Source organism: Borostomias antarcticus (genome assembly GCF_949987555.1).
Source record: "Borostomias antarcticus genome assembly, contig: scaffold_149, whole genome shotgun sequence".
Lineage (NCBI taxonomy): Eukaryota > Metazoa > Chordata > Actinopteri > Stomiiformes > Stomiidae > Borostomias > Borostomias antarcticus.
The window spans coordinates 124,745-147,582 of record NW_028176640.1 but is presented as its reverse complement, the minus strand read 5'-3'; the positions used below and the strand labels follow the sequence as shown (position 1 = coordinate 147,582).

Genomic DNA, 22,838 nt, shown 5'->3' with positions numbered 1-22,838 from the left:
TTGTTTCTATTTTTCAAACTGGGATATGTTTACACATTTCCTTATATCTTTAATTGAACTTACATTTGTTTGTTTTATTTCACACTTGTTTTGGCAATGTAAACATGTTTCCCATGCCAAGAAAGCCCCTTGGAATTGAACTGGGAGAGCTGGGGTTATTCCTGGAGGAGGGAGCAGGGGTCACACCTCATGCCATTGTGTAATGGAAGCAAGGGTGTGAACTGTAGACAGGCCCGGCTAGCTCAGTCGGTAGAGCATGAGACTCTTAATCTCAGGGTCGTGGGTTCGAGCCCCACGTTGGGCGCAAGGTTTTTACAGGAGTGGTGCATGCCTTGCTTCAGAATGCACAACTATGTGAAATGCTGGGAAGTAGTGTAGGATGAAATGCAGTAAGAAGGAGGAAGTGTTCTGTGGGTACAGCCTTCCCACATCTGAACCCTGACTCATCTTCATTCCACCCTGCTTTGACATGTTTTAACCCTTTTAATACGACCACGTCACCGGCAACATTTTAAAAATATCTAACAATTTAATAATATTAAAAAAATATCTAACAAATCAAAAAAAAATCCTCACTCCAACACTTGCGGAAAGCTGAGAAACTGCGCTTTCTAGTATTATAGGGAAAATCCAATTAATATTCGAAATGTTGTCACTGTATTTTCAGGGTTAAAAGGGTTAACAAACCAGACAAAAGCACCTATACATACTAAATTGTTAGGCTGTTTTTTAATTTGAATACATCCCCCACCCAAGCCCTCAAAATCACTTCAGTGAGTATAGTTGTCCCTAAAGTTCCCCATATATCTTGAACAGGATGATATGTCAACCCTCTCCAGCAGGTGCAGACGACGCTAGCCTTGTGTTTGAAGCTTCAAAGAGACCCCCACCACCACAGAAGAAGACTACCTCGGAAAAATAAATTCACTCGGACAAAACGTGTCTAAATAAGTTATTTAATGGAAGCGCCGAGGCTTCAAAACCCAGCATTTGTTTGAATAGACCCTTTTGCTTAGGTAAGTGAAGTTTCATGTTTATCTGACACTTGTAAATATGAGCGTCTCTCCTAAATAGGCCGACACCGATTTATTTTGACGGCTGTTGTGTAGAGCTGTGTATAGTTTATTCTTTACAATACTGTCTAATCTACTGTCATTGTTGTCTTATTGTATGCATCTCATAGCACAGCGATTGAGCACCCACTCACTCACTCACTCACTCACTCACTCACCCTGTATTACTGTGCACAAATAAAGTGACCGTTTTCTATTAGACACATTTGTTATGACCGATACGGTTTATTTTTGAAAATTCAAACCATGACACACTGGGAAAACAAGTTTAGGGAGTGTGAAGAATGTGGTCAGACGGGAGAGGTAATAGGAGGTGGGGTGTGTTATGTTTGGGACGCGGCCACTACCAATGAAACGAGCGCGTTTGAAACAAGCGCCACCTTCGAAATATCCTCCTTTATAATAAACACACCGAACTGTCAACTGTATGAACAAACTCCTCTTTCTGACAGCAGTCTGCGAGATCATTACCTTTAAGCAAGGTGGGTTTAATGGATTCACGATATTTAACGGATATGATTCTTAGTTTGTTGTTGACGAAGTACTGTAGGATATTTTTCATGTTATGTTATCTTCTTATCTATTATGAAAATGCAACTATAACGTCAGTTAACGTCACATTCGGGGTTGGTGAGAAAGCAATGTTCATTGATGTGATTCGTATCATGCACAGGGAATATGAACACTGAAGGAGCACTGAAAGAGACAGATTCCTTCAAACCGCCACCGACCACGAGTCTGGCGTCGAGGAAGAAGATTCAAGAAAAGTGAGTACAAATGTAAAGTAATGTAAAGTCAAACAACCAGAGTTTGTTTTTTTAAGGGTCTGGGGAGTTTGGGATGTGGGTATAGGGATGAGTCTTTGCTACATAACTTTTTTGTATTCCTTCTATGTATGTAACTTTCCTACTGTGTGCTATTTGCCCCACTAGACTGTATATTTATTTGCCCAGGGACTGCGGGTGGAAATTAGCTGTTTTAGCTTTAACCTTGTACAGTGCATCTCTCCCTATTCTATAGGGTAAATGTCTACTGTACCTTGTCCCTGTCTTAAAAATAAATAAAAATCAATCAATCAACCACACGGACGATTATTAGGCTATATGGGATTTGTTTCCACACGGACTTGTTAGAGTATGCCACTTGTGAAGAGTAGCTGAAGTTATGATGGATTTTAATAAATATAAGCAGCTGACAATGCTTTAATGGTCCGTTCTGTGTAGGGTAGAGAAGGCAGAATGGAACAGATGGTATTCAACATTATTGCAATATATATTACAACAACAATTATTGCAATTATTAGCATTTTAGCTCAGTCATGTATCATTCAATATATAATATATATTGAATGAATATGAATATATATTCATTCACATACCCTGGAATGCAGTAAGGCAAGGCAAGGCAAGTTTATTTATATGGCACATTTCAGCCACAGGGCAATTCAAGGTGCTTTACATGAGACATTAAAAGCATTAAAACAAAAAGCAAGACATTATAGACATTTAAAACAAAAGGCAGGACAAATAAATTAAAAGCATTAAAACAAAAAGCCACACATTTCATGTAGCCAGATGTCATAACCGTATAGTTATTGCAATTGTGTGACACCTGTGTTGCAGGTGTGAGATATGGAGCCCAACTGATAGCATGGTGTCCCCGTGCACGCGACAGCTGATGAAGAAAGCCACCAAGGCCAAAGACACGTAAGATGATGAAACGGCCTATATTATTGTGTTTGTGAGAGAGCGACTGAATTGAGTTTCCTTGATATAATTCAACTGCTATAAACATGTTTTATGTATTTAATTCTTCACAGACAGTCGTCTCCTTTATCCAGGCGGGATCATGGGGGGAAGGAAAATGCTCCTCACACAGATAGCCTTTGAGATGAACGATGGTTCTTCAGAGATATATTGGCCATGATCAACCGCTGACACCTTTCTGTTCTCACCCAGCTTGTATTCGTGTCCAGTATGCTGCTAGTAGGGTGTAGTAGCTATCCCACTGTACTGTGTTAGGGTGTAGTAGCTATCCCACTGTACTGTGTGGTAGTAGGATAGCAGGATGTATGCCCTGCTCCACTATACAGTATGGTGTTGTTTCATGATGGATAGCTCTGAACAGTATGGTGTTGTTTGATGATGGATAGCTATGAACAGTATGGCATCTGTTTGTTTGTTTTTTAATATAATATTATGGGATTCATTTCCATGTGCGCATGGAAGTCAAAGAATGGTGATTCATGCACTGTGTTTGACTTTATTTTATAACACTTGCTCCTAAGCCTCTGCCTCTTATACATGGTGTTGTTTTTGTGTCTTAGGTGAATGTATGCTGCTGTTTGCACTTTAAGGATTTAGTGTAGTTCTTGTACACAGCTTCCAAGTTCAATGTGTTAATCTCTTATCCGAGTCTATTCTACTCTGCACACGGATAAGCGAGGAGGTTGAGGTATTATCCCATAGGCTACTTTGCTGCTTGGTTCATACTTTTGGTCAATATAGAATGTTGTTGTGAAAAAGAATGTAAAGAGGTTACATGTATGCACAATACAGCCTCTAAAACTAGTATGAATAATGTTTTTTTTTAATGAAAATATAGGAGGCTGTCTATGATTAATAAAACGTGAATACCATATTAGGAACAGATTCTGTGTTTTTTACTCTTACTAAATGAGAACAAGGTAAGATATTAGAGTCCTGCTAATTATCAATGACATGATGGAATAGGCCTTTGGGCTTATGTTGTCACAGTATTAGGCAAAACTATAAACACTTACACAAATAGTAGGCCTAATCATGCCAATCATGTAAACATAAAAGCAACTTGTTGACGTTATCCTTATTTATGTACCTGTCTCTTGGCATGTGTGTGACTTGGCTTCGTGGCTTCTGTACTAGAGACGAAGTAGAAACCAGTCGGTCTAGCCCATGGATATATTAATAGAATAGAACAGAATAGAACAGAATAGAACAGAACAGAACAGAACAGAATAGAACAGAACAGAATAGAACAGAACAGAATAGAATAGAACAGAATAGAACAGAACAGAACAGAACAGAACAGAACAGAATAGAACAGAACAGAATAGAATAGAACAGAACAGAATAGAATAGAATAGAACAGAACAGAACAGAATAGAATAGAATAGAATAGAACAGAACAGAACAGAATAGAATAGAATAGAACAGGTCTAGCCACTTTCCATCCTCGGTCATCACATGATCTCTCAGCATGACGCAGAGGAAGCAGGCGCCATTAGCAGTGCTGGGGTGAGAGAGAGGCAAGAGGAAAGCAAACCTGTCAGATATCACTCTACTAGACTGAGCACTCACCAGCTCAATACACAACTAAGATTATCAGCTTTGCTCTCTTGATTTCGAAATAACTATCTGATGTGACTGGGGGATTTAAAGCACTTAAAGGACTATTCTAGAGAAGGAGGGACTCTATTCTAGGGAGGAAGGACTCTATTCTAGGGAGGAAGGACTCTATTCTAGGAAGGAAGGACTCTATTCTAGGGAGGAAGGACTCTATTCTAGGGAGGAAGGACTCTATTCTAGGGAGGAAGGACTCTACTCTAGGGAGGATCTCTTCACCATGGCGGCTGGAGGAAGGACCTACTCCTTCAAGGTGGTTCTCCTGGGAGAGGGCTGCGTGGGGAAGACCTCGCTCGTCCTGAGATACTGCGAGAACAAGTTCAACGACAAACACATCACCACTCTGCAGGTACGGGGATGTCCCTTTTACACAGAACACCGGTGTCAAGGTTCTAGAACCTTGCCCCTCCAACGTTCTAGAACCCTGCCGCTCCTCCAACGTTCTATGTAGATATCTACAGTGCTAGCTAGCTATGCTAGTTAGATATCTACAGTGCTAGCTAGCTATGCTAGTTAGATATCTACAGTGCTAGCTATGCTAGTTAGATATCTACAGTGCTAGCTAGCTATGCTAGTTAGATATCTACAGTGCTAGCTAGCAATGCTAGTTAGATATCTACAGTGCTAGCTAGCTATGCTAGTTAGATATCTACAGTGCTAGCTAGCTATGCTAGTTAGATATCTACAGTGCTAGCTAGCTATGCTAGTTAGATATCTACAGTGCTAGCTAGCTATGCTAGTTAGATATCTACAGTGCTAGCTAGCTATGCTAGTTAGATATCTACAGTGCTAGCTATGCTATGCTAGTTAGATATCTACAGTGCTAGCTAGCTATGCTAGTTAGATATCTACAGGGCTAGCTAGCTGTGCTAGTTAGATATCTACAGTGCTAGCTAGCTATGCTAGTTAGATATCTACAGTGCTAGCTAGCTATGCTAGTTAGATATCTACAGTGCTAGCTAGCTATGCTAGTTAGATATCTACAGTGCTAGCTAGCTATGCTAGTTAGATATCTACAGTGCTAGCTAGCTATGCTAGTTAGATATCTACAGTGCTAGCTATGCTAGTTAGATATCTACAGTGCTAGTTAGATATCTACAGTGCTAGCTAGCTATGCTAGTTAGCCAGCCCACGCAAACTGTCACGGATGTGTCGCATAATGAGTTTCAAAGTTTGAGCTAAAGACAGAATAACAAAGTTATATTCATGGTTATATTCATTATGGAGACAGGTGATTTAGCTAGCTAGCTAACGGGAGTGCTAGTGGGTTAGCTAGCTAGCTAGATAGCTACTAGCTACGCATAACGAACATGAACGTCAGCTAACTTGACTTATTAGTAGACATGGGCCGTGTCCGAAATGCATACTACTTGCTAGATTCAGCATGCTACATCAAAACTGCATACTGTATTTCGCCTACTATATAGTAGGTATAGTAGTAGGTATAGTAGTAGGTATAGTAGGTATAGTAGTAGGTATAGTAGGTATAGTAGTAGGTATAGTAGGTATAGTAGGTACTATATAGTATGTAGTATGCCTACTATATAGTGCCTACTAGATAGCAAGTAGCAGGTAGTATGCATTTCGGACACGGCCATGAACTTTGCTGGCTCGGGCTACTCCACCCAAATGTCTATTTTGTCGTGTTTAGGTTGAATAGAAACACAGGAGTGAGCTCAATGCTTCAAGGTTAAATAGTAGTGTTATTGGGAGAGCGAACAAGCAGAGTTTAGCTTAGCCAGCCAGCTCACTTCCCAGGGCAGGATGCAGGACGCGGTCAGGGAGAGTGAGCTGTGACACAGCATTTCGGGGGCAGAGGTGTACGTGAGAGAGGCCAGGTTCTCTCCACACCTCATTTAACACGTAGAACAGGGGGCCAGGTTCTCTCCACACCTAGAACCCCACGTAGAACAGGGAGGGGAACGCGAGAGAGGACGGTCGGGGGCAGAGCTGTACGTGAGGGATAGGCTAGCAGCAAGTCCTCAAAAAAGGCTTTAGTTTTCGAGATACCCCTACCCGAGTTAGAACAAGGTACCCCTACCCGAGTTAGAACAAGGTACCCCTACCCGAGTTAGAACAAGGTACCCCTACCCGAGTTAGAACAAGGTACCCCTACCCGAGTTAGAACAAAACACAACCATGCTTTTTCATATCCCCTATGTGTCCCATTAATGAGATGGATGGTTGTGGAACTTTAGTTTTGTGGGAAATACGTTTTTTGGGCTATTCTTTAGACCTCCCCTAATATCTGAAAAAGAGCCAAATTAAGCCTGGTTGTGTTTTGTTCTAACTCGGGTAGGGGTACCTCAAAATCTGAGGGCCCCTCCTGCTAGACTAGGAGGCCAGGTTCTCTCCACACCTAATTTAACATGTAGAACAGGGAGGGGAACAGCGAGAGAGGATGGTTTTGTTGTGGGTTGCATGGTCGCATTTACTGCCCGTGACTACTAGGACAGTCTGGGAAAGAGGCTTGGCACTACCATTCCTTGCTATCTTTACCAATGGACCATACTAGACTAAACCTTTGGATAGGAAAATGAACCAGGTACCAAGCAGGGTGCAATTGATCCATTTGTGGGAACTTAGGGATTGTTATTCCCTCTGCCTTGTGATGACTTGTGTGGGAGTGTGATTCAAGGCTAAATCGGTAGGTCTAGGGTGTTTATTAACGGAAGATGGAAAGGCTTTATGGCTCTCTGGAGAGGGACACTCTTGTGACATTCACCCCTTACATCACAGGAAGGTGCTTATTACAAAAGGCTATTGTGAGCCTGCGGATGAATTCCAGGGTTTGTACAGAGTTGCCTCACCAAGAGCCCCACGTCCTGAACAGTCAAACCACGGCCCCTTCATAGCAGCACGGTGTGGCTTTCTTGGCCTGCCTATGGGTCATGTGAACGGGCCGCGCCTCCACAGTCATGCTTCGCAGCAGGGTGCGGCGCGGACGGGAGTTGTTGTGTGGTTCACTACCTCTCTCACTATTTCCTAGTAAACACCGTTTAACTTGAATGTTGGACTCCCCCCATGAAAGCACATGATGTAGCATAAGACGGATGTGAAACTGAGGGGGGGTATGTGAACCAGCTGTGAGTAGGCTGTGTGTAATTCACTGTAATGCTAGTTTCAGGTAGCCTACTTCTCATAGTATTGAACAGAGTTAGGGTTGCTGCCTATTAGGCCGAGGCCTACATTCTAAGGAGCTGCAACAGGTGCGGTGCATAGGGCTGGGTTTAAAAAATCGATTAATCGATTCTGAATCAAATGATTCTGAATCGATTCATGAATCCCAAAATCGATCTTTTATTTAATGAATGAATAAATGAAGGAATGAATAGTTCATTAATTCATTTAATGATTCATTCATTCATTCATTTTTGGAAATCAGTATTGATACCCAGCCCTAGTATTGATGTGTTGCATAACTTGGCAGTCATGTAATTAAGGTTACAGCTAAAAAACAAAACAGGTTTTAGTAACACTAACCGAATCGATATTGAATCAAATCGAATTGAATCGGAATCGAATCGATTCTTGAAATTCGACTCGATACCCAGCCCTAGTGGTGCATTAAATGCGTTGCCAATCAAATCCTTTATTGAACTCCACCCCATGGCTGTGTGTATGGTTGTCTTTGCCGCCGGATATCTGACTCCCAGTTTGCTCACAGGCCTAGGAGTGACCGTTCACCTCCCGATGAGGTCTGTATCTAGGTCCTAACAAGGAGTCAGTACCTAGGACCTAACAAGGAGTCAGTACCTAGGGCCTAACAAGGAGTCTGTATCTAGGTCCTAACAAGGAGTCAGTATCTAGGACCTAACAAGGAGTCAGTATCTAGGTCCTAACAAGGAGTCAGTACCTAGGACCTAACAAGGAGTCAGTACCTAGGGCCTAACAAGGAGTCTGTATCTAGGTCCTAACAAGGAGTCAGTATCTAGGACCTAACAAGGAGTCAGTATCTAGGGCCTAACAAGGAGTCAGTATCTAGGGTCTAACAAGGAGTCAGTATCTAGGGTCTAACAAGGAGTCAGTATCTAGGACCTAACAAGGAGTCAGTATCTAGGACCTAACAAGGAGTCAGTATCTAGGGCCTAACAAGGAGTCAGTATCTAGGACCTAACAAGGAGTCAGTATCTAGGGCCTCACAAGGAGTCAGTATCTAGGACCTAACAAGGAGTCAGTATCTAGGGCCTCACAAGGAGTCAGTATCTAGGACCTAACAAGGAGTCAGTATCTAGGGCCTAACAAGGAGTCAGTATCTAGGACCTAACAAGGAGTCAGTATCTAGGGCCTCACAAGGAGTCAGTATCTAGGGCCTAACAAGGAGTCAGTATCTAGGCTCCTAACAAGGAGTCAGTATCTAGGGTCTAACAAGGAGTCAGTATCTAGGACCTAACAAGGAGTCAGTATCTAGGTCCTAACAAGGAGTCAGTATCTAGGACCTAACAAGGAGTCAGTATCTAGGACCTAACAAGGAGTCAGTATCTAGGCTCCTAACAAGGAGTCAGTATCTAGGGTCTAACAAGGAGTCACTATCTAGGACCTCACAAGGAGTCAGTATCTAGGCTCCTAACAAGGAGTCAGTATCTAGGGCCTAACAAGGAGTCAGTATCTAGGTCCTAACAAGGAGTCAGTATCTAGGGCCTAACAAGGAGTCAGTGTCTAGGGCCTAACAAGGAGTCAGTATCTAGGGCCTAACAAGGAGTCAGTATCTAGGTCCTAACAAGGAGTCAGTATCTAGGTCCTAACAAGGAGTCAGTATCTAGGTCCTAACAAGGAGTCAGTATCTAGGATCTAACAAGGAGTCAGTATCTAGGCTCCTAACAAGGAGTCAGTATCTAGGTCCTAACAAGGAGTCAGTATCTAGGGCCTAACAAGGAGTCAGTATCTAGGGCCTAACAAGGAGTCAGTATCTAGGACCTAACAAGGAGTCAGTATCTAGGCTCCTAACAAGGAGTCAGTATCTAGGGCCTAACAAGGAGTCAGTATCTAGGGCCTAACAAGGAGTCAGTATCTAGGCTCCTAACAAGGAGTCAGTATCTAGGGCCTCACAAGGAGTCAGTATCTAGGACCTAACAAGGAGTCAGTATCTAGGACCTCACAAGGAGTCAGTATCTAGGGCCTAACAAGGAGTCAGTATCTAGGTCCTAACAAGGAGTCAGTATCTAGGCTCCTAACAAGGAGTCAGTATCTAGGACCTAACAAGGAGTCAGTATCTAGGGCCTCACAAGGAGTCAGTATCTAGGGCCTAACAAGGAGTCAGTATCTAGGCTCCTAACAAGGAGTCAGTATCTAGGCTCCTAACAAGGAGTCAGTATCTAGGCTCCTAACAAGGAGTCAGTATCTAGGCTCCTAACAAGGAGTCAGTATCTAGGTCCTAACAAGGAGTCAGTATCTAGGCTCCTAACAAGGAGTCAGTATCTAGGATCCTAACAAGGAGTCAGTATCTAGGGCCTAACAAGGAGTCAGTATCTAGGCTCCTAACAAGGAGTCAGTATCTAGGTCCTAACAAGGAGTCAGTATCTAGGCTCCTAACAAGGAGTCAGTATCTAGGGCCTAACAAGGAGTCAGTATCTAGGCTCCTAACAAGGAGTCAGTATCTAGGGCCTAACAAGGACAGGCCTGGCTTGCTGTCACCTTTGGTCCTCCCCCTCACTTCAGTCGTATAACCTCACCCTCACCCCAAGCCTCACCCTCACCCTCACCCTCACCCCAAGCCTCACCCTCACCCCAAGCCTCAGGCATTGGCTGCTGCTGATAGGAGCTGTTTTTCTTCCCTTCTGAGTCTGGTGATACTGAGTCGTATCTCTCTCTGATCTCTGGACCAAGATGGAAGAATCGAGAACCTCTCTCTCTCTCTCACTAGGCATGGAGGAGACACTCTCTCTCTCACTCACTCTCACCAGGCATGGAGGAGACACTCTCTCTCTCACTCACTCTCACCAGGCATGGAGGAGACACTCTCACACACTCTCACCAGGCATGAAGGAGATGCTCTCTCTCTCTCACCAGGCATGAAGGAGATGCTCTCTCTCTCTCACCAGGCATGGAGGAGACACTCTCTCTCTCTCTCTCTCTCCCTCTCTCTCTCTCTCTCTCTCTCTCTCTCTCACTCACTCTCACCAGGCATGGAGGAGACTCTCTCAGGCTTCCTAGAGTTGGGAAAAGGAAGAAGCAGGTAGCCTGGAAGCCAGTCTTACAAAAAGCAATCCTACCTAGTGGTACAAACTGGTCTTCCAGCCACTCAGACCTATTTCAGTGGGTGGGAGTGGCCTGCTTGCTATAACAAACTCCTTCATCCAATCTCAACAAAACATGTGACGCCAATGAATGGAGCAAGTTGATAAATCAAACGTTTGCCAGATCCAGTCACAAGAACTGCACAAACATGTTTTCTACTGAGGAACTCCGCTCGTTCATACTCTTGTTCTTGTTTAGTTGTTGTTATTGTCTTTTTCTGTTCTGTACTTTTGTCTGTGTTTATTCTACTAACATTCATGTTACCGCTCATTGCTTCGGGAGGCCCTGTTAGTACTGTCCAGGGGGATAGTATTAATAATCCCCAGGGGGAACTATAACTTGCTATAACTTGTTATAGTTTCTAGTGTTGATCAGTATGTTTCCTGGAACCAGTGTGCAACGGGCTTTGAGGCAGGTGCTCTCTCGTTTGGGGGGTGGGGTGTCAGGGTTGTTATGCAGTCAGCGGCAACGTAGACATCCGGCCATCTTAAAGAGGCAGCGTGCACTATGGATCCAACTAAACTACAGAAAACATGTGAGCTCACATGATCAAGATGTCGATGCCGGGCTAAGAAGCAGGGGCCTCATCCAAGACTTAGCCCTGATTCATCCAAGACTTAGCCCTGTAAGCTCACGTGAGAATGTGACTGTCATGTGATTTGCTGGGTTTCTGTTGTGGGGGACCTTATCAGCACGTTTCACACGGAGGAATGTTAAGTACTGCTGTTGTTAGTCGTGCTTAGTTAGCGTTACTAGGGTAGCGTTACTAGGGTAGCGTTACTAGGGTAGTGTTACTGGTGGAGGTGGAACGCAGATAAGTCATCAAAGACTTTGAGATCCAACCAGCCCTATTCTCTTGAATTAACATGCAGCATGCTGGGAGATGCACTCACCACACCTGATATGTAAAAGACTTGGGCTTCTGATGACCAAATAGCTCTTGGCACAGAGGACTCACTCACCAGGCCAAGTACAAAGTCTCATTTTTCATGTGTAACATGGCATTTATACAGCCACGTTTGGTTGATTTCAATCTGGTTGAAGAGTTCAGCTTGAGCGTATACATGGGATACAAAGTAAACTGGTTGGATGTTTACATCGCACGCTGCCGTGAGTGATTGCGTTACGATGGTTACAAACAGCTGACTACGGAACTGTCGAGCGTGCCTTGATTAGTCAAGTCTTGAGCATGCGCAGAATGAACGCAGAACGCAGCATCAATCCGTTTCAAGGTAGTATACATGACGGACCAAACGGTTTCGAAAAGGTTTAAACTACCTCCTTTAAAGCGATTGGAATTTCAATCGGGTTGGGGCATTTCAGTCGGATTGAGGTGTTTATATGACATATTTTCAATCGGGTTGACCTTCCAAACCTATTTGAAACCGATTCAAACTGTCCATGTAAACACACCTGTTTCTGTGAATGTTTGCTATGGTGGTGTTATGATTATGAGTCTTCACGCCTCATTTTCATACACCGTGTGATCTGATCACTTCTTAGCTTCCCACTGCTCTGAGCCTCTTAGCCAGGGAAGACGTGTGTGTGTCCAGGTGTCGATGGGGCCTGTCTGGGAGGTGTTCTACGGGGCGTCCTGGAGCTCTGCCAGGGATGCGCCTGAGTAATTACACCCACACAGGGGCTCCCAGGTGGGACAGCATGATGCCATGCTGAGGGATAAGACAGCTGCTTGCGCACACACACACACACACAACACAACACAGAATTTATAGGCTTCTTGCAGTGAAGACAAAACCTGTCGAGGTGCTATTTCAGGAACAGGCTCTGCAGCGATGTGTCAATATGAAAACAACATCCAAAATGGAGTAATCACCCAGCATCCTCTCCCAGCTGCGCAGTCAGGCCTGCTGGCTCTGATGGAGCTCTAACAGGCCCAACTCTGATAACAGGCCCAGCTCTGATAACAAGCCCAGTTCTGATGGAGCTCTAACAGGCCCAACTCTGATAACAGGCCCAGTTCTGATGGAGCTCTAACAGGCCCAACTCTGATGCACTCTAACAGGCCCAACTCTGATGGACTCTAACAGGCCCAACTCTGATGGAGCTCTAACAGGCCCAACTCTGATAACAGGCCCAGTTCTGATGGAGCTCTAACAGGCCCAGTTCTGATGGAGCTCTAATAGGCCCAACTCTGATGCACTCTAACAGGCCCAACTCTGATGCACTCTAACAGGCCCAGCTCACGCCTGGTGCTGTCTGAGGTGCAGCCACTGTGACACACCTGGACACCTGAGAGGATGGAGGAGGAGCTACAATGTGTCTGATATCAAGACCAATGTCCTCTCTAGATACGTAATACACACATGCATAATATGCCGGAAGTCGATCAGCTATGTGTCTCTACATGTTTGTGAGACGAAGGGTCAAGGGTCGTGTGGCGATGCCGTGTGGAGAGCAGGGTGGGGGTGGGGGGGGGGGGGGGGGTGGTTCTGGGTCAGAGCCGGCGCCGGCCCGTGTGAATAACCTCACATCCCTGTCCTCTTCTCCTCCTCTCCACATCACCCCTTCATCTTCTCCTCCTCTCCACATCACCCCTTCATCTTCTCCTCCTCTCCACATCACCCCTTCATCTTCTCCTCCTCCACATCACCCCTTCATCTTCTCCTCTCCACATCACCCCTTCATCTTCTCCTCTCCACATCACCCCTTCATCTCTCTCCTCACTGTCAATCCCCTCTGCCCCTCTCCTCCTCCTCATACATATTGATTATTATAATATAATTACAGGACCTCAAGGGTCTTTTATGAGCCACACGGCAAATTACTTACACTCGCACACACGTGACTGAGCGACGACACAGTACACACACACACACACACACACACACACACACACACACACACACACACACTCTCTCTTCAGTGGTCGCTGGTGGAAGGTGTCCTCTGCATTTGACCCATCCAAGCTGTCCTCCTCCAGGGACAGTAGCAGTCTCATCAGTGGGTCCTGGGGACCCAGTCCAGGTCCTGGTCAGGGACCGGAGGACTGAAGAGCCTCTGTTCCTCTGCATGTTTTTAGATTGGGGTTCTTGGGAGGAAACCCTTGTGCACACGGGGGAGAAGCTGCATGCTGATTGGCCGTCCCAGTCAATGGACGCATCACGTGGACCCTGATGATCAGTCACACGCCCAGTCTGCCAACGACTTACCCTGCTCCACAATGGCTACCATGCGGGGTAATTGATGACTCATCCCTGACAGATCCTTTCAGCTTTGACTGGATCAGTGTCCAGGTTGACCGGGGCCCAGCCTCCACGCTCTGTTTCTCCCCAGGCGCCTCTAACCCCTGTGTGCTGCCTGTGTGTGTCCGTGTCCTGGATTAGAGGCCGGGGCTTGGTCACGGCCTCGCTCACTAGTCTGTGTGGAACCCCTGCCACTCCTCCAGCGTTCTAGAACCCTGCCACTCCTCCAACATTCTAGAATCCTGCCACTCCTCCAACGTTCTAGAACCCTGCCGCTCCTCCAACGTTCTAGAACCCTGCCACACCTCCAACGTTCTAGAACCCTGCCACTCCTCCAACGTTCTAGAACCCTGCCACTCCTCCAACGTTCTAGAACCCTGCCGCTCCTCCAACATTCTAGAACCCTGCGGAGCACGTCATGTGATTCCGGTCATGCGCTCCAGGACTCCCAGAGTGCAGCAGCAGCGTTCACAGCCAGATCACAGCCGGCCTGGAACGCTCAGTGGGGTTCAAGCTCTCTCTACCTCTCCCCCTCTCTCTCTCTCTCTCTCTCTCTCTCCCCCAATCTCTCTACCTCTCTCTCTATCTCTCTCTACCTCTCCCTCTCTCTCGTTCCTCTCTCTCCTTCTCTTGTTCTTCTTTACTTCCTCTCTACCTCTCTCTCTCCCTCTCTCTCTACCTCTCTCCTTCTCTCTCTCTCTCTCTCTCTCTCTCTCTCCCTTTCTCGTTCCTCTTTACCTCCTCTCTCTCTCCCTCTCTCTCCCTCTCGTTCTTTACTTCCTCTCTACCTCTCTCTTTCTCCCTCTCTCTCTCCCTCTATCTCTCTACCTCTCTCTCTCCCTCTCTCCCCCTCTCTCGTTCCTCTTTACCTCCTCTCTCCCTCCCTTCCCTGGGGTGTTCTTTGAGGCTGATGTGAGTGTAATGGCTGTTGGCTGTAATCTCTCTCAGTGTAATGGTCCCTGCTCACCCGCTATGCAAAGTGAGACTAGGAAGGTGCAGCAGCAGTAAGGGGCCAACAGCTTATCTGAGGGCTCCTCACCTGTCCTCTCTTGTCCCTCTGAGGGGTCCTCACCTGTCCTCTCTTGTCCCTCTGAGGGGTCCTCACCTGTCCTCACCTGTCCCTCTGAGGGCTCCTCACCTGTCCTCTCTTGTCCCTCTGAGGGGTCCTCACCTGTCCCCTCTTGTCCCTCTGAGGGGTCCTCACCTGTCCTCTCTTGTCCCTCTGAGGGGTCCTCACCTGTCCCCTCTTGTCCCTCTGAGGGGTCCTCACCTGTCCCCTCTTGTCCCTCTGAGGGGTCCTCACCTGTCCTCTCTTGTCCCTCTGAGGGGTCCTCACCTGTCCTCACCTGTCCCTCTGAGGGGTCCTCACCTGTCCTCACCTGTCCCTCTGAGGGGTCCTCACCTGTCCTCTCTTGTCCCTCTGAGGGGTCCTCACCTGTCCTCTCTTGTCCCTCTGAGGGGTCCTCACCTGTCCCCTCTTGTCCCTCTGAGGGCTCCTTACCTGTCCTCTCTTGTCCCTCTGAGGGCTCCTTACCTGTCCTCTCGTGTCCCTCTGAGGGCTCCTCACCTGTCCTCACCTGTCCCTCTGAGGGGGCCTCACCTGTCCTCTCCTGTCTTCCAGGCGTCGTTCCTCACTAAGAAGCTGAACATCACGGGGAAGAGGGTGAACCTGGCCATCTGGGTAAGTCTCCCCGGCCGCCGCATACCAGACTAGAGCAACAGCATTTAGCCTCCGCAGAACTCCCAGCATGCACCCCTCCTCTCCTGGAATGATGCCTCTGGTTGAGCACTACTACCAGGCTCAGCCCGAGACACCATGTGAGAGACGCATGCATAGACGCAAGCACACACACGCGAGCACACACACGCGCACACACACGCACACACACACGCACACACACAATTTTACAATGGGAATTGGTTATTGACTAAGTGGTGAATTCATTAAAGTCGCACTGAAATGAAAAAAGCATTCTGTCCCTTTTTGGTTCACATAATTGGTCATAGTGTTCACCTATTCAACGATGTATGACAAAAAAATTACAAAATTCTACTTTTGTTGTAATCTTATATATAGATCTAGTATAGAATTTCTTACTTCCTGGAAAACGGTAGATCACATGCAATGACAACAGGTACCTTAGATTTTAGGCCAATAATCTCACGACATCCACCCGTCAATCAACGCTATCCTTCTATCGAATCTGTCTAAAGTTCTTAAAACCCGTCCACTTGTCAATGTTCCAATCAAATTCCTCTAAACATATGTCCCGCCCTCATAGCTTGTTTGCGTCGGAAATACGTCAAACTACGGAAGTTAGATGATCTCAAACGTCCGTTTCAGTGCGACTTTAAGCAGAGGACTGTTCTTGAGGGGCTTTGGCCTTGCATTAACATCTCTGTCCCCCCCCTTCTCCTCCTCCTCCTTCCCCTCCTCCTCCCCGTCATCCTCATCCTCCCCCTACTCCTGCTCCTCCTCCCCCCCCTCCTCCTCCTCCCCCTCCTCCTCCTCCAGGACACGGCCGGCCAGGAGCGCTTCCACGCCTTAGGCCCCATCTACTACAGAGACTCCAACGGAGCCATACTAGTCTACGACATCACAGACGAGGACTCCTTCCAGAAGGTGAGGACCGCAGTCCGGCCCTGTGCCAAACCTGCCACTACACCCCGCCTCCTAACCCCTAGACCCCAGGCCCTGACTGAATGCTCCTAGGCCCGGTCCCAAACCAAACTCCTGAATCTCTACATTCTAACCTATCGGCACTGAAGCAACTGTTTTACTGAGACGGGTTTTTCTTGTCGCAGGTGAAAAACTGGGTGAAAGAGCTGAGGAAAATGCTTGGGAACGAGATCTGTTTATGTATAGTAGGTAAGTTCCTCTCCACCCTTCTCTGGGCTTGTCTTAGTATCAACTATCATAGATCTGTTTATGTATAGAAGGTGAGTTCCTCTCCACCCTTCTCTGGGCTTGTCTTAGTATCTGAACTATCATAGATCTGTTTATGTATAGAAGGTGAGTTCCTCCCCCACCCTTCTCTGGGCTTGTCTTAGTATCTGAACTATCATAGATCTGTTCATGTATAGCGAGTTCCTCCACAGTGCTTCTCTTGTCTTGGCTGGTTGTAGCTGTATAACGGTCATGAGGAGATTCTGACCTTTCCTCAATCCTGAACCAGTCACATGAGTTTACTAGATGTTTAGTTTACTATTTTCATCACAGTAACAGACTTTTAGACCCACAACTGACCTCTACCCCAACCCCCTGGTCCTAACCAGACCAGCAGCCTCTCTACCCCAACCCCCTGGTCCTAACCAGACCCACAACTGACCTCTACCCCAACCCCCTGGTCCTAACCAGACCAGCAGCCTCTCTACCCCAACCCCCTGGTCCTAACCAGACCAGCAACTGACCTCTACCCCAACCCCCTGGTCCTAACCAGACCAGCAGCCTCTCTACCCCAACCCCCTGGTCCTAACCAGACCAGCAGCCTCTCTACCCCAAACCCCTGGTCCTAACCAGACCAGCAGTCTCTCTACCCCAACCCCCTGGTCCTAACCAGACCAGCAGCCTCTCTACCCCAACCCCCTGGTCCTAACCAGACCAGCAGCCTCTCTACCCCAACCCCCTGGTCCTAACCAGACCAGCAACCTCTCTACCCCAAACCCCCTGGTCCTAACCAGACCAGCAGCCTCTCTACCCCAACCCCCTGGTCCTAACCAGACCCACAACTGACCTCTACCCCAACCCCCTGGTCCTAACCAGACCAGCAACCTCTCTACCCCAACCCCCTGGTCCTAACCAGACCAGCAGCCTCTCTACCCCAACCCCCTGGTCCTAACCAGACCAGCAGCCTCTCTACCCCAACCCCCTGGTCCTAACCTGACCAGCAGCCTCTCTACCCCAAACCCCTGGTCCTAACCAGACCAGCAGCCTCTCTACCCCAAGCCCCTGGTCCTAACCAGACCAGCAGCCTCTCTACCCCTGGTCCTAACCAGACCAGCAGCCTCTCTACCCCAACCCCCTGGTCCTAACCAGACCAGCAACCTCTCTACCCCAAACCCCTGGTCCTAACCAGACCAGCAGCCTCTCTACCCCAACCCCCTGGTCCTAACCAGACCAGCAGTCTCTACCCCAAACCCCCTGGTCCTAACCAGACCAGCAGTCTCTCTACCCCAACCCCCTGGTCCTAACCAGACCAGCAGCCTCTCTACCCCAACCCCCTGGTCCTAACCAGACCAGCAGCCTCTCTACCCCAAACCCCTGGTCCTAACCAGACCCACAACCTCTCTACCCCAAACCCCTGGTCCTAACCAGACCAGCAGTCTCTCTACCCCAACCCCCTGGTCCTAACCAGACCAGCAGTCTCTCTACCCCAACCCCCTGGTCCTAACCAGACCCACAACTGACCTCTACCCCAAACCCCCTGGTCCTAACCAGACCAGCAGCCTCTCTACCCCAACCCCCTGGTCCTAACCAGACCAGCAGCCTCTCTACCCCAACCCCCTGGTCCTAACCAGACCAGCAGCCTCTCTACCCCTGGTCCTAACCAGACCAGCAGCCTCTCTACCCCTGGTCCTAACCAGACCAGCAGCCTCTCTACCCCAAACCCCTGGTCCTAACCAGACCAGCAGCCTCTCTACCCCAAACCCCTGGTCCTAACCAGACCAGCAGCCTCTCTACCCCAACCCCCTGGTCCTAACCAGACCAGCAACCTCTCTACCCCAACCCCCTGGTCCTAACCAGACCAGCAACCTCTCTACCCCAACCCCCTGGTCCTAACCAGACCAGCAGCCTCTCTACCCCAACCCCCTGGTCCTAACCAGACCAGCAGCCTCTATACCCCAAACCCCTGGTCCTAACCAGACCAGCAACCTCTCCACGCCACATGACCCGGGATAAATGTTTATTTGAGGATTATTTGTGCCATTGCCACGGTAACTGGTTGTAATGACATTATCCTGTGTGTGGTTGTTGACATTTCAGTAATCATGCTAACTGTGTTATCTGCCGTGGGGGCGGGGACTAGGGCTGATTGGTCTTGTTTGTAAAGGGGAAGAGAGGCCTGCGATTGGCTGGCTGGCGTCATGTGAGCTCCCAGACTTCCTCTGCAGGAAGCTAGATGATGGTTGGTCAGGCTGACTACAACAATACAGTGTTTAAAACTCAGACCTCATCCAAGGTCATCTCATTTTATTTAACCTTTATTTAACCAGGAGGTCGTATTGAGATTAAAAATCTATTTTTCAAGGGAGGCCAGGGAGAATTAATACACTCTTTAAAACTCAGACCTCATCCAGGGTCCTCTAATACACTCTTTAAAACTCAGACCTCATCCAGGGTCATCTAATACACTCTTTAAAACTCAGACCTCATCCAGGGTCATCTAATACACTCTTTAAAACTCAGACCTCATCCAGAGTCATCTAATACACTCTTTAAAACTCAGACCTCATCCAGGGTCATCTAATACACTCTTTAAAACTCAGACCTCATCCAGGGTCATCTAATACACTCTTTAAAACTCAGACCTCATCCAGGGTCATCTAATACACTCTTTAAAACTCAGACCTCATCCAGGGTCATCTAATACACTCTTTAAAACTCAGACCTCATCCAGGGTCATCTAATACACTCTTTAAAACTCAGACCTCATCCAGGGTCATCTCTCTCTGGCTTGGAAGGGGCTTAAGCGCTGCTAAAGGTTGAACTCATTTCTCCATATGTCTCTCTGTCTCTCTCTCTCTGTCTCTCTTTCTCTCCCTCTCTCTCTCTCTCTCTGTCTGTCTCTCCCTCTCTCTCTCTCTGTCTCTCTCTCTCTCTCTCTCTCTCTCTCTCTCTCTCCTTCTCTATCCTCCATCTTTTCCCCGAAGGTAACAAAATAGACCTGGAGAAGGAAAGGCATGTGTCACTTGAGGAGGCAGAGGGGTGAGTACCCTGTGTGTGTGAGTGTGTGTGTGCGTGTGTGCACGTGTGCGTGCGTGCGCGAGTGCGTGTGTGTGTGTGTGAGCAGTGTAACCAGTGTGTATTCCTCTCCTCAGGTACGCAGAGTCAGTCGGGGCGAAACACTACCACAGTTCAGCCAAACTAAACAAAGGAATCGAAGAGCTGTTCCTGGACCTGTGTAAAAGTAAGATGTCTTCCACACCGCTGTGTTTCCCCAGAGCGTCTCCTGGTGGGAGGCGGCTCTAAAGCCGGGCTCAGACTACAGGATTTTTGGGCCGATTTATCCCCGATTCACCCCTCCTGACAATCGGAGGAGAAATCTGGTCTGGAACGTTGGTCGAGGCCGATGATCGGCCCAGATGATCTTGTAATGTGAGGGGTTTACAGATCCAATCTCAAACCTCCCGATCGGCTCGCAGACCCATCGGGGCGGCCCCGATAATATCAAACACGTTTGATATTTAAGATTATTACGTCCCGACTTTACAAGTGAGACGGCGAGACCAGTGGTTCGTTGCTCCCTCGGGCACGATAAGATCCTGTAGTGTGTGATGAGACGTTATTTTCAAATCTTGCTGTGTGTGCTTGTTTGAGATGCGCAAGAAGAACATCTGTTAAGATTCTCCTTATGTGCGTGATGTAACCCGATTTGGAAATTGGTTAGGATTTTAAATATCCTGTAGTGTGAGCCCGGCATAATGGTGCTAATGATCCGTCTGCCCCCCCAGGGATGATGGAGACGGCCCAGGCGGAGGAGAGGGCGAAGGGGAACGGACCCAGCAGCTCTTCCACAGCGCGGAGGGGGGTACAGATCGTGGACGACGAGCCCCAAGCCACCTCCGCAGGGGGGTGCTGCTCCTCTGGTTAACCCCCCCAACCCCCCCCGCCTCCACCCCTCCAAGACACCCAGAACTGTGGCCTCTGCACCCCCCCGCCCCCAGACCCACCCTCGTGTGTCCCTAAAGACTGCCATGCTCTGAGTTCTTCACGTCTGCTCTGCCCCTCCCTGTCTGGAAGGACGTGTTTATACTCAGTAGCTCCGCCCCCCTCCGCCTCCTCTTCCTGTTTCTGCTCCGCCCCCTCTGACTGCTGTGTTGAGAAGAACCAGAGAAATGGATCTCTTCCTCTGTCACGTCCACCACACGACCACACGCTACTGGCCTGTCTGACTCGGCCCCGCCCCCTTCCCTGGACACTCCCCCAGACACACACACGCATGCACACGCACACACAGACATGCACACACAGACATGTACACACACACACACACTCACACACACACACAAACACAAACATGCACACACAGACATGAACACACACACACGCATACGCACGCACACAATTAATTTACACACTCTCATATTCAGATTTTTATGACTTTTCTTGGCAAAAAATAATGTGCATGTTGGGTTGATTTCTGTAAAGGCTTCATTTGTTTTACTTTAGAATAAAAATACAAAATCTTTATTATTTAATAACTTAAAATACACATGTCTTATGGAAATCTGTACATAGCCTGTCCAAAATCCCTTTGTACTACTTTTGCTGTAGGTTGTGAAGGCTCTTCCACACAGCCCCCCCCCCCCCTCCCTCCCGGCCTCTCTGGACAACCCAGACAGCCCCCTCCCCGGCCCCCGGCCTCTCTGGACAACCCAGACAGCCCCCCCCCCTCCCCGGCCCCCTCCCCCGGCCTCTCTGGACAACCCAGACAGCCCCCCCCCCCCTCCCCGGCCTCTCTGGACAACCCAGACAGCCCCCCCCCCCCTCCCCGGCCTCTCTGGACAACCCAGACAGCCCCCCCCCCCCTCCCCGGCCTCTCTGGACAACCCAGACAGCCCCCCCCCCCCCCCCTCCCCGCCCCCCTCCCCCCCTCCCCTGGCCTCTCTGGACAACCCAGACAGCCCCCCCCCCCCTCCCTGGCCTCTCTGGACAACCCAGACAGCCCCCCCCCCCTCCCTGGCCTCTCTCTACAACCTAGAAAGTTGTCGTTGATGAATGCATTTTTGCACTGTGGCCCGTCACTCTCAATGCTTGGTTTAATACTGTATTACTTCCTGTTCGCTGACTCACAAACTTGTGAAACAACAAAAAACTACAAAAAGAAAAAACATTGTATAAAACATATTGAATATTTTATCTGCTTCGAGCGGCTTTGGGAAGTGTGGGCAGGTGCGGGCGGAGTGGACGCTAGTCCTGTTCATTACTGTACAATGAAAATAACACATGTGGGTGAAGCACACTTTTTTCGGAATTGTAATTTTTTAACTGCTAGTGTCAAAGTGTTTTGTAATAGAACAATTATAACAATTTACAACGCATAGGTGTCAAATACATTGTCATTATTTTAAGAAATCATGTAACGTTAGGAAATACAAATCCGTCTGAGTTCGTCTACTACTGATGGTGTTCAGTCTACAGTACATCTGCTTGTGCTTTTACACATTCTGGAAATACAGAAAAACATTTAGGGAATATATCCCATTCACTTGAGTAAACAACCCCCACAGCCTCTAGCCTACATAGACTAGTTGGACTCGGCGTGTAGTTCTAGTGTCCTGGTGTGACTCACAGTGAGACTGAGGGGGGGTATTGATAAGACTGAATCCATGTCTGTCCAAGTCTGCAGTGAGACCGTGATGTCCGCAGTCTGCAGAGACCGACGGCTGTCTGAGTCTGCGAGCTCATTCTGCAGAGAGAGAGAGAGAGACGACCACGCCAAACGCGATGAAGAATCTACATGAATCATGAATGCCAAGAGTATAAGTCCCCTGTGTGTGTAGTCTCGTGACGGTCACCTGTGTGTGTCTTTAATAATTGAGCCCCGATATATACATGAACACACGTCCCCAGTCGGGGCAGACTGTGACGGAGGGCTGGCGGTGAAGCCAGACCACCGCGGTTCTCCGGCATCGCAGAACCCGGACAGGGCTGTGAGAGCGACGGGGCAGAATGCTAATGATGCTACATCCGCTTGGCAGGTGCCGGACGCTAGGCTAGC

General features: G+C 48.0%; 1 protein-coding gene and 1 long non-coding RNA gene across 2 annotated transcripts; both read left to right on the top strand.

Annotated features, from left to right (window-relative positions):
• Nucleotides 1-911: 911 nt before the first annotated feature.
• On the top strand, nucleotides 912-3,531 carry LOC311328236. The gene is made up of 4 exons (XR_014631190.1): nucleotides 912-1,016; nucleotides 1,747-1,840; nucleotides 2,696-2,779; nucleotides 2,893-3,531. It is a non-coding gene; the product is annotated as an uncharacterized lncRNA (long non-coding RNA).
• An 829-nt stretch (nucleotides 3,532-4,360) lies between these two features.
• rab21 (RAB21, member RAS oncogene family) lies at nucleotides 4,361-21,471 on the top strand. Its single transcript, XM_084462234.1, has 7 exons — nucleotides 4,361-4,805; nucleotides 15,518-15,577; nucleotides 16,412-16,519; nucleotides 16,702-16,765; nucleotides 19,768-19,822; nucleotides 19,936-20,024; nucleotides 20,569-21,471. The coding sequence occupies exons 1-7, from the start codon at nucleotides 4,677-4,679 to the stop codon at nucleotides 20,706-20,708; spliced, it is 645 nt and encodes a 214-aa protein (XP_084318360.1). The 5' UTR covers nucleotides 4,361-4,676; the 3' UTR covers nucleotides 20,709-21,471.
• The last annotated feature ends 1,367 nt before the right edge of the window (nucleotides 21,472-22,838 follow it).

What these genes read in the sequence shown, in the direction of transcription:
- rab21 (XM_084462234.1), top strand. Translation starts at nt 4,677, where the DNA reads ATGGCGGCTGGAGGAAGGACCTACTCCTTCAAGGTGGTTCTCCTGGGA. An exon ending in GGGTGAACCTGGCCATCTGG is followed by an intron (nt 15,578 to 16,411) that starts GTAAGTCTCCCC and finishes CTCCTCCTCCAG; the next exon opens with GACACGGCCGGCCAGGAGCG. An exon ending in GATCTGTTTATGTATAGTAG is followed by an intron (nt 16,766 to 19,767) that starts GTAAGTTCCTCT and finishes TTTTCCCCGAAG; the next exon opens with GTAACAAAATAGACCTGGAG.